Source organism: Pinus tabuliformis, chromosome 2_1 (genome assembly GCF_031772625.1).
Source record: "Pinus tabuliformis cultivar Carrire ecotype Pingquan chromosome 2_1, CPIR1, whole genome shotgun sequence".
NCBI classification, from domain to species: Eukaryota; Viridiplantae; Streptophyta; class Pinopsida; order Pinales; family Pinaceae; genus Pinus; species Pinus tabuliformis.
Window position 1 is genome coordinate 789,696,959 of NC_142299.1, and position 12,373 is coordinate 789,709,331.

At 41.6% G+C, this 12,373-nt stretch overlaps 1 protein-coding gene across 1 annotated transcript; it reads right to left on the reverse strand.

The window, feature by feature from the left end:
- Positions 1-5,037: 5,037 nt before the first annotated feature.
- Positions 5,038-6,360, reverse strand: LOC149202963 (uncharacterized). The gene has a single exon (XM_089401739.1). It carries the CDS (start codon positions 6,358-6,360, stop codon positions 5,038-5,040), a length of 1,323 nt encoding a protein of 440 aa, XP_089257865.1.
- Between the last annotated feature and the right edge of the window lie 6,013 nt (positions 6,361-12,373).

Sequence of the window (12,373 nt, forward strand, 5' to 3'; positions counted from 1 at the left end):
GCGAGAGAGCAATTAAGAATTCTCAGACCGGGATTGAAACGAAGAACAAAGGGCTAATCAGAAACAAAGGGAAATTAAGAATCCTTTGCTATAGATTAAAAGCAACAACCTAAACTAAGGAGAAACTAAGAATTCCTTAACTTAGATTATTTGTAGAAAGCATAGATTTGCCTAACTGTTATAGCAGAGTGCAATTAACCAAATTCTGATATAATACTTCCAGTTATGGCATCTAGATTTAGATCGACAATATGAAAACTTTAAGAGATAACATCAACATGAGAAAATACTTGTCTACACTTCGCTCTGCACATGAATCCTTTGAAATATCTTGTCTTTATTCACCAATCCAGCTTGCTGGCTTAGTTAATGATCCAATAACTTTTATAGTCTTTCAATCAAGCAGTCTAAAGAAATGTCTAAGAATCCACCCTACATACTTCAATTTGTAAAGTATTTATACTAAGGTGTTGTTACAAATATCTCAAACTAACTTGAGATTTAATCTAGGAAATAAAAAATGTCTTCTCGCAAGAAGATAGACACAGCTAATGAACTCTTTCATGTTGTCCCTTTTATTGTGGTGTTGCTGGCTTTTATGGTTTATTTCTAGCTCTTTATGCTCTTTTCTGTTGAATTTATTACGCTGGATGTTGTGTTCACTTATGTCTTTCATCTTATACTCTCTGTCACTGATACTCTTTCACTCTGATGACCTGTCTTTATCTTTCACTGTGTCTTTCCTTTTATTGTTACAATTCATCTTTTTACTGTGTGTTTCAATAGTAAATTCTTATATTTTATATGTGTATCAACAATCGGAAATGGATATTGATCAATTTTTAGTGTGTTTTATTCATCTGCATCTTTGGTCTGGTTGCTTTGTTTCTTGTCTTTTTCTCAATTCTGTGTGTATTGATCTTCATCTTCTATTCCTTGTGTAACTAGTCTTCTGCTTCTGAACTTGGTCTGTTAACAGGTTTCTTGGTCGAGTTTTGGAGTAAACAGGTTCTTTTGACTAGTATCATAACTATTTATCCAAGCTCTGATCTTAGTCTGGTTAACCTGAAAAATTCAATAATAATTAAGAAAACTTTAGTCTGCATGAAGGGTGCTTGATGGCTCTCTGGCACAGGAATGCTTGGGAAAGGGGTCATGGCAGTGTTCTGAATGAAAACAGAAGTGAAATTGCATCGCAGAGGCGCAGGGTGGCGGTGGAGGGTTTCATAGGTCTATACTGTAAAACGGGAGAAATGGCGAGAAAACACAGGTTCTTGGGATTTAAATCTTTAACGGGCAGATTTTCAAAAATGGTGCAAAGTTCATTTTATGGAGAACAAGTGGTTTATCGGAATGGCGGGGAAGCAATTTTAGGATGTTTGCGCACCGCTTTTAGGCGTGGATGGTTTTGAGGAGGGGTCCCCCGATCAGTGTTAGAGTGCGACACGTAGTCATCGGGGGTCGGTGCAAAACTACCTTATCGGGCGGGTAAAGGCAGTCCATTGGGCCTGGCTGATATGGCTTTGGGTCGTTGGATTTGCGGGATTGAGATCTGACAATGGTCGGGTGGGAGAGTTGCGCAGGGGGGAAAAAAAAGAGTTGAGGGGGGGGGGGGGTAGGGTTTTAATTGGGGTGGTATGAGATTAGCTTAGGCTTAAGTCACAGGTTTAAAGTGATTGGGTCGGGCTTTAATGAGGGATTAGGGAGTTGGGTGAAGCTGATGAGGGATTAACTTAGTTTATCAGGGTTAGGTAGACTAAGTAGAGTTATAGTGGGATATGGGTCATTTATATTAGTTTTTATTAAAACTAAGGGGTTGCAGTATTTTATATAGGGAATTAATTTATTTACGGGAAAAGGGTTGTAGGGTTTTTTTTTTTTTTCCCCTGGGAAAAAGTCGTAATTTCTATTATGTGTTAAGAAATTACATTTTGCAGATGCCGAAGCATATTCATATGGAGGCAGCATTGCCTGTCGAGATCAAAAAATAACTGTAGTTCTAGTGAGAGTAGTCCAAGATGTCTCCACGCAGGGAGCATTTCCAAAAAATACTGGTATGTCTATCAGTGATCAAAATTTGCCTATGCTCTTCGCAGAGAGCAATATATATGCTGTATATAAACAAAATAAAGTTGAGCTGAACTCAGGTCTAGACAGTGTCTATGTACATGCTATAAACAAAAAGTTAACTGAAATAAAGTGTGGGCTTCATAGCCCCTCGTCCATGTGGTCATCAAAAGGTCTGTGGTAGTGCTGGTAGTATATGCCGTCTATTTCCTCCTGGATCAACCAGTCTTCTCCTTCTCTATGCGCGGCCTCTTTGGAGAGCTGGTCGGCGACGGTGTTTTGTTCCCTGTAAACATGATGGAAAACAAAAGATTCAAAGGCTGCAGTCAATCTCTTTGCTTCATCAAGTATGTGCCTCAAAGAAAATGCATGACAATGGGATGCATCATTCAGCCAATTGCAAACAATTTTAGAGTCTCCAAATAGTTGTAGGTGTCTGCATTGTTTATGGATAGCAAAGTGGATGATATGTTTGGCCGTGCACAGTTCAGCATAGTTATTTGTGCCTCTACGAAGATTGATTTGTAACTTGAAACAATGCCTCTCGTTGAGATGGAGGATAGCACCACCCCCACAACCCGCTTCTTGGGCTGAGCCATCAAAAAAAGCCCAAGGTATTGATATGTCGATGGGAACAGGTTTGATGATGCGAGGCGGGGCAGGGGGATCCTCTTCAGGAAGCATATTATAATCAGCAACCGTGTGGAGGATTATAGAAGGCCAGTGAGGGGCTTTAAGGTTAAAGATTGACTGATTCTGCGCGATCCAAGTGGCCCAGCAAGCCAGCAGAGGCAGGTTAATAGCTTTCCCAGAGTGATTATGGCACCAGGCATTCCAAGCTTCAAAGAGGTTGTTACCATGCCATTCTTTCAAAACAGGGATCTGTGAGGTAAGAGATTTCCAGAATTGAATAGAAGAGCTGCAGAATAGAAACAAATGGTCGGTGCTTTCTTCTGCGTTATGACATAAGTGACAGCGAAAGGGTCCATAGAAGGACCTCTTCATGAGGTTGGTGCTGGTAGGAATTTTATCAAATAGGATGTTCCACATCAACAATATCGTCCGGGGGGCTGACTTAAGCTTCCAGAGCGCTTTCCAGGTGGGTAGTAAATCTGGGGGTCTATAAGGTTCCATGAGCCTTAGATATCCAAGCTTTGGTGTGTAGACACCATGCTTGGTGAACGCCCAAATGATCTTGTCTGGTCCATCAGTGAGCCTGATGTGTGCTTGAGATAGTGCGATTGTATACTCCGACCATTCGTTTATCCACTGTGCAGGCAATTCTAAAGCTTGGGTGGATAACCAAGCTTGCTGAAGGAAAGAGGAATTTGCATGATCTCCAATATGTTTAATGTGAGTAATCCCTCTGTCATGGAGGTATCTAATAAGATCAGCAGATAACCTATGGGCATTTCCACATCCAACCCATGGGTCCAGCCCGATGCGAACGACATTACCTTCCTTTATGCGCCAAGTGATACCATCTCGCAGCAGAGGTAAGGTGCCGATGACTGCTTTCCAGATATTGGAAATTTGGTGATTGGTGCCATGCTATGTACAGATCCAATCCAAAACGGTCTGTGGTTTGATGTATTTAGCATATGCGACTTGAGACCAGAGACCATCTGAGGTAAGTAGACGCCATCCGAGCTTAGCAGCCAGAGCCTTGGAGAAGAGATCCAACTTCTTGATTCCCCAACCACCCCATCGCTTGGGCTTGGCAATGGTATCCCATTTTACCCAAGTGAAAAGTCTCCCCTGCTGTTGTCCTTTCCAAAGGAATCTGCAGCAAATACTTTGGAGCCTGTTCAAAATTCCTTTTGGAATCCAGGCTAGGGCCATCCAATAGACTGGTGTGGCTTCAATGATAGCTTTGATGACTACTAATCTGCCTGCACGTGAGAGGTATCGATGGTACCATACCTGTAGCCTCTTTTCCACTTTTGCTATTAGCCATAACAAGTCAGCAATTTTGTAGCCAGATGGTTTTAGTCTAAAGCCGAGGTACTTTATTCCATCCTTCAGATTCAAAAAGACAAAGGGAAAGCGCTGTGAGGCAAAGGCAGATTCATGAATGGAGCAGCCAACCGTGGTGATCGTGGATTTATTTTCATTGATCTTCATTCCAGTGGCTTGCTGAAATAGGAGAAAGGAATTTTGAAGCGAAGTGGAGTCCCCAATGCTGCCATTTAAGAAAATCAAGATGTCATCAACGAATAACAGGTGCGTGAGGAAGAAATTGTCCACAATTTTGATGCCAGTCAATTGATGCCTATCTCTGGCGGATGAGATAATTCTGCTTAATCCTTCCATGATCAGCAAGAACAGCAGAGGTGAGAGAGGACATCCTTGTCTAAGTCCTCTCTCTGATGTGAAGAAGGAGGTAGCTTCCCCATTGAGCAATACACTGTAAGATACATCGGTGATACAGCTCATCGTCCATTTAATGAAACCATAGGGGAAACCAAGATGAGTTAGCAGCAGCCTTAAATACAGCCAGTTTGTTCTGTCAAATGCCTTAGAGAGATCCACTTTAAGAATCATTCCTTTCTGTTTTTTGATCTGCAGGGAGTGCATGAGTTCTTGAGCAGTGGCGATGGCTTCATGGATCTGTCTTTGATGTAAGAAAGCGAATTGTTCGAAGGATATGTGATGCGAGAGGATGGGTTTGAGGCGGTTGGCGATAATCTTAGCAATGATTTTGTAGAGGCAATTGCAAAGTGAGATGGGGCGGAAGTCAGCGAAGGAGGTCGGGGCATCGGATTTGGGAATAAGGGCAATGAAGGTGGATTTGATAGCAGAGGATATCCTTCCTCTCCTCCTACTATCTTCCACAATCTTCAGAAGGTCATTTCCCAAGATGTCGAAGAAAGCGATGTAGAATTCTATGGTCCACCCATCTGGGCCAGGGCTCTTATCTTTTTTAAACCATTTTATTGTAGCTTCCAGTTCCTCCATGGATACCTCCCTCTAAAGCTCATCCGACTTTTCTTGTTCAACATATCTGGGAAAGAGTTCTGCTACTCTCATGATCTTGAAAATATTGATGTCTCCAGGAGCGGTATATATACCTCTAAAGTGCTCAGTGGCCAGTCTGGCCAGGTTTTGTTGAGATGAAACAGTGTGGCCACGATCATCCTTTAATTCCCAAATAGTGTTGATGGCTTTGCGTCCATTGGCGAATTTGTGATAAAACTTAGTGTTATTGTCTCCCTCAGAGAGCCAAATAGCCCTGCTCCTTAGCCTCCAACTTTCTTCTCGTTCTTTCAGTATTTGGGAGCGTTTTGCGATGAGAGTGGTATACAGTTCCTTGCTCTCCTGTGTGGGGAAAGTCCCAGATGATGTATCCTCAAACTCAGCAATGACCTGTTCTGCCTCTTTCAGAATGTGATTATCTTGGATTCGCTTTTGGTGTGCCCAAGTTTTGGTGATCTGCTTGAGTTCAGTAAGCTTTCTAACAAAACCCGCAGAGAGTTCCTCATCTTCCCTGATGGGATTGTTCTGCCAGTAATTTTGGACCAACTGAATATACGAGGGGTCCTGTAGCCAAGCTGCATTAAATTTGAAAGGGCTCTTGATTTTGTGATTAAGGTCTTCTGCCTCCAGGAAGATAGGCCTGTGGTCGGATATGCCACCGGATCCAACCCATTGGCGGAATCTGGGGAGGCTGTTATACAGGGTCTCCTTAATAAGGAAACGGTCGAGCCTCCTGGCCAAACTCTGATCCCCACTCCTATTATTTGACCAGGTGTATTGTAAACGAGCAGATGGAATGTCCACCCAGTGATGATCCTCTAATAAGGTGGAGAGGGTATCGGAGAGGGTGTCGACCTGTGCCATATGCCCCCATGATTCGCAGAAGCCCAGGGAAAAATTCAAGTCCCCTCCCAATATGATGTTATCAGCTTGTAGAAGTCCAGTTTCCAGTAGGGATCTCCAGTAGTTGGCGCGGTCAGTGCAAGGGCCGTAGAAGTTGATGATGCGAATATCCCTTTCAATAGAGTGAACAAAAATGTCTAGGCCAATGAAACCCCTACCTCCCCAGAAATTCCGAATATCCACAGCCCTGTTGGAGACCCCAATAGCCAATCCACCAGATCGCCCGGACGCATCCAGAGCATGGAAGGTCCAGTTAGGGAGCCAGGAGGAGAGGGTATGAATAAGGGGATCAGCCAAGCAGAGGGTTTCTTGCAGGAAAATAATGTCCAGATGAGTCGAAATAAGCAACCTCCTGAGCGCTAGTTTTTTGGTTGAGCTAGCAAACCCTCGACAGTTAAAAGATAGAACCTTCATGAGGGGAGGGGAAGAGGGCCATCCCTTGCTCTAAGCGCCCTAAAGATAGTTTGTTGTCGCCCGAGGGCGACCTCTTCATCGGCAGTGTGCCTAGCTTTGGTAATGTGGGAGGGTCGACCACGGGAGGTCTTAAGTGAGGAGGGAACACTCACGGAGTCGAGACCTACGACGTCAGGACCCTTGTCCCTCGACCGGGATCGCAGCGAGTAACGAGGAGATGTCTGAGACGATCGAATGGAGAGGGATGCGAGGGTCGATGTGATCAACGGAGGAGGGGCCAACGGAGGAGGGAGAGGAAGGGAGCAAGTGAGGGATGAGTGAGTGTGAAAGATATGAGGAGCGGGAGATGATAAAGAGGATAGAGGATCAGTGCAAGGAGGGAGAAGTGATATGCCCGATGCAGGAGATATCAATGAGGGGGGAGATAAAGACATACCCGAGTTTGCTGAGTCCTCTTGTTGTGGCGCTGATTGCAGAGGAGATGTTGTTGTTGTAGGAGGTGCAGCTGAGACAGTGGCAGTATCAGCGGCCGCAGAAGTGTTCCGGGGGACACCATCGTCCTGTTCGTGCAGTTGAGGCTCTGGATGCTGTACAGGATGTTGAATAGGGGTGGTGTCCAGGGGAGGGTCGACCCCTACTACATTGTCGTTCCTTAGCACTTTCCGGAGGAGAGGGCAGTCCTTGTAGAGATGCCCTACTTTGTGGAACCTACGACAGCGATAGGGAATGCCCTCATAATTAATGATCTATCTGCGAACTGAGTCTCTCCACTGAATAGTAATGTGCTCATAAAGCCCGCCCCTGGTGTCCATGTTGACGAGGATCCTGGCATAAGCCATCATGCCAGTCTGATGATAGGATTTATCGTATCCCATGTAAGTACGAAGAGCATTACCAATACGATTGAATATATCTTCAGACTAGTATTCGAGAGGTAACCCTGGGAGCCTAATACAAACTGGTCCAATACCTATCTGCTCTGTCTCAGGGTCGAATAAAGGTGTCCATCTCTTAAGGAGCACAGGGGCATGCTCAAAATGCCAATACGAGGACAAAACCCAATTAGTGTGGTCAGCACGAGCAAACCTCAGTGCGAACCATCCCCTCATGAAAGTCTGCACATGAGGGATGTTCACCAAATGATGCCCCCAAACTTCAGTTGCCCAGGTCTTCAATTGTGCCGCCGTGTAGCTGCGCCCCCTGATGCGACCAACCAAGACCCGATATGCAAAGTCCATCGCTTCTCCCCACTGAATATCCTCTTCCAGTTTGAGGAAAATATCGTCCTCCATGGATTTGAAGCACTTATATTTCCGTTTAGGGTCGCGCGGAGGTGGAAGGTTCTGAGGTTGACCAGAAGGCGGAGCGGTAACATTCAAAGGAGCCGAGATCTGATGAGAGGCAGGGATTCCGGAGTTAGAAACAAAAGGGGGGCCTGAGAGCGGGGGTACGGCAGTGAAGCTTCTGGAGAAGTGACCAAGGGAGACCACGAGACCAGCAGAGGAAGAAGGCAGAGAAGGGTTATGCGGCGGTCGAGAAAAAGAGCCAGCTTCCGGGAGATCTAAACTAGGGTTAGGGTTTAGGCAACCGGAGACAAAACCGAGGGTTGCTGAAGAGTGAGGGGGCGTAGAGAGGGCTGGCCAGGTAGGAGGTTCATCCGGAAGGACCACAGGCTGAGTCCTCGACGGTTCAACGAAGGAAAACTGTAAGTAATTTCCGGGGAAATCAGAATTGAACATACCTTCTGAGGTGGCATATGGAGTACGCCAGATGGAGACCCCTTCCAACGGGTCAGAAGAATAATCAACGGCATCCAGATCCCTCATGGCCAGCTGCACCTCGGGACGGCGGACACCTTGTGGAGTAGAGAATCCCAGAGAAAAAGACAGGTTGCAGTTAACGGACCGTGCAGGGTAAAAAATGAACTGTCATAGGTAGAAACGGAAGTCACGACACAGTATAATCCCCCCTGTGCGGAGTTACGAAACCGAAAGAGGTAGTGTAACGGAGGAGAGGTAGGCGGTGACAGCGGTAGCAGCGGGTGGAAACGGAGGGCGACGCGGTTACTGCAGCATCAGGGTTCAGTAAAAAACCCTAACCAAACCCTTCGCGCAAAATAACCCGACCCGACATTTTCAGAGCCTAATGAATCGTCTGTTCAAGGGTTGTAGGGGTTATATAGTAATGTTAGTAATTAATATGAAATGAGTGGGCAGAGTGAGTTTTCCTAAGTAAAAAGGGTAAAAGGTATGCAATTGCGCATTTAGATTTAAACTTAGGATTACAGGCTTTTTTGTGGGTTTTTTGTGCGAAAAGTGATTTACATGGGGGGGGCATATTACTTTTCCTTAGGTAAATTGGGTTTAACCCTTAAGAAAAGGGTTTATATGGGGGTTTTATTACTTTTCCTAGGTAAAAAGGTGTTTAACCTTAGGAAAGGGGGTTTTCATAGGGTCACGAGGGGAAATGGTTTTTATGAAGGGGGAACGTGTTTATGAAAGGGGAATGTGTTTATGAAGGTGAAATGTGTTTATGAAGGGGATTCTAGCACTTGAGTCCATAAGTCATTAAGCTGAGGGTCTGGTCCCTCCAAAAGTCAGAAAAATGCTCTGAGCCCCTTTGATTTGTAGGGTTAAAAGTACTTAGAACATATTTATGGATAGGGAATTAGTAAGTAACGGGGAAAAGTGAATGAGGGGGAGTTAATCATATGAACTTGGAAACCTTTGTCTTTGCCTTCATAGTTAACCATACATGTTGAAAGATGTATCTAAGCATGATGCATGTTGTTTGGTCCAAGTAACTTTGTAGTTCATCAACCTTTCTTCTACTTACCCATTTCTTACCTCTAACATATTTTCTTCATTTATTAGGGTGCATTTAGGCTAGCAAATCCTTATTCATCTATTTTTCTTTTGAAAAGTAAATCTATATAATTCTAACCTTATATCATCCAAGGGCTCAGATTAAACTGAGCTCCTTTTATTTTCTCTACCTAACTATGATTTGTCAAGATTAAACTGTTTGGTCAGATTTTATTCTCTAATCTATAAACATAAAATTCAAATCATGGAATAACCAAGATTAAACAGTTTGATTACCATGGATTGTTGCATAAATAACAAGTTGCACACAATCATTATTATGCATAAAGTAAATAGTAGTGGCATTTGGACTTGCACACTTTCATGGTCTTTTTGCTTTTGGGGTTCATGTATCTTCATTTTTTTTTACCTTCTCTTATTCTTTTGTCCTTTGGTTTTTCTTTTAGGACATACCCTCTTTATATTTTTTAATTTTTTATAATATGGAAAACATTTGTAGAAAGCAAAGGTATGTACAATATTACAAGGCTTAACCTTAGTCATTCAAAATTATGACTCCTATTGGTGTAGGAACCTAATATGTGGCATTAGATGATGTTTGTTTTACACCACAATCTGACATTGTTTACTGTTCATCACATTTTGATGACATTTATTGTATGTCATGTTACTATGACATTTTTTGTTCATCACATTACAACTTTTTAAAATTTTCATCACAAATTCGAGGACATTTGTTATTCATTATGTTTCAATAATGTTTGTTTTTCATCACATTGTGACATCCATGTTGACCATGGTTGGTCATCCTATCCATGTCGGCCATGGTTAATGATGGTTAACTATAGTCAACCATGTTGACCATTGTTGAGAGTGGTTTGGCCATGTTTGACATTGGTTGAACATGGTTGTCCATTATGACTATGTTGACAACATATGGCCATCTCTTTCTCTGTAATTGACCATGATCTACCATATATGACTATGGTTGATCATGTTTGAACTCATCAACCAAGTTAAGATCATGATTGACTCCATTAAACATGGATACCATGGATCTCAATGCTTTTATTTATTGGATTGAAACATCATTTGTTTGTCCAATTGTGATGACGTTTGACGTTCATCACATTATGATGTCATTTGTTGTGCATAAGATTGTGACAAAATTTGTTGTTCATCACATTCTAACATTGTTTTTTTTTCATCATATTGCAATGGCATTAGTTTTTTATCACATTGTGACATTGTTTATTGTTCATTACATTGCAACAACATTTATTATTAATCACATTGACATCATTTGTTGTTTGACACATTGCAACATTTTTTGTTACTCATTATATTGTGATAATGATTATTGTTCATCACATTGCAATGATGTTTATTATTCATCACATTACAAGAACTTTCAGTGTTCATGACATTGCACTGACTTTTGTTGTTCATCACATTGTGATGATGTTTATTATTCATCACATTATGATGATGTTTGTTGTTTTTCACATTGTGATATCATTTTTCATTTATCACGTTGTGACGATGTTTGTTGTTCATTACATTACATAATTATTTGTTTTTCAACACATTGTGATGACATCCAAATTTTGAACAATATCAAGTGTAATATTAAAGTTATATTAATAAATTATAAAAATATTCTAAAATTTATATTAAATTCAAATATTTAAATAGTTAAAATTATAGTAACATTAAAATTATATATTAAGTATTAAGTATTAAGTTTATTATATAAAGTTATCAACTTTAATGACTTTAATAATTTCTATGCCAATTTTGAGTATCGGAATGTTGCCTTTGATTATGGATTGCCACGATACCATATCCACTATAGTTGACTATGACTGAATCCTATGGTTGACTTTTGTTGAATATGATGGAATATTGACTATGCTTTATTAATATACATATAATTTTAATTCTTTGGTAATATTAATATAGTTTATTATTATAATTTTCAATATTGATATTATTAATATTAATATTTTTTTTTAACAAGATCGGATAGTGGATATATTACCAACAGTTGTGGTGGAGCAAGCTCCTACAATCGACTGTAGCATAGAAGGAAACTAAGCATTGAGATGGGAGCGCAATCCCTTCTCCTATGCATGTTTTCAAAATTTCATATATTTTTATGACTATTCTTGAGTACTACCTAACATATTGACCTACTAATGAAGCAAATTTACATAACATTGATTCTCTGATAATTTTTCAGGGCTTGTAGACTGACTTCTCCTGAGAAGCTTGTTTCTTCTTGTCATAGTTAACAGAGTTCTCACCTTCTTGACTCATGGTATTGTTTTTGAAGTATGTCACTACTTCCTCTAAGTGCTTGCATTTAGTTTTAAGTGCCATGATCTCTTCTTTCTACATTTCCTTGTTCCTTTTCTGATAGTTATACTCCATTCTCATTTCAGATCTGATATCTTTCAGTGACTCTTGTAGTCGATTAATCATAATTTTGTTGGCTTTGCATGCTGGGCATGCATCATTCCTTGCTACCTTTTCAATGGGTTTGAATTCGATTTGATTTGCTTTCTTCTTATTCCTCTTGTGTTGCTTGCCATTCCTTGTGTTTTTGTGCTTCCTATGCCTTGTGTTGCCTAAAATATTCCTTCTTCTATTGTTACTGCCTGCTTGCCTTTTGTTCTGATCTTTACTGCTTACTATAACTTGGTGTTCCTGAGTGTGATAGACAGGGAGGATAGGCGCTGAAGGGGAAGAAGTAAAGAGGCAGAGGTGATCACTAGTTGAGGAGTGAGGTTGGTGGGATTTCACAGCATAGATGGCTGGAAGTTTGGAGGAGGAGACGATATGAAGAGTTCATGGGCAGTGAGGAGAAGACGAGATGGGATTTAGAGAAGGCGATGACACTTTGAGCAGGGTAGGGGAGATGAGGGGCGAGTGAAGCAAACAAATTTTCCTGGGATTGGAGCTGCATGAGATGTTGCATTTCCAAATGTATTTGTAGAAGCTGGGAACTGTTCGATGCATTTCACTGATGGGATGGATTGTTGCATGATTCTTATGAACGTGATCGCAATCATCCTTGCTGCCATAACAATTGCGATTTTTTGATCTTCTATGATGTTTCCTCTGAATTCTCGTGACCTTCTGCTTATTTTTGCAGTGATATTCTTTTTGCTGAGATCTTTCTGCCT

Coding starts and splice junctions, on each gene's coding strand:
- LOC149202963 (XM_089401739.1), bottom strand. CDS start 6,360: ATGAAGGTTCTATCTTTTAACTGTCGAGGGTTTGCTAGCTCAACCAAA.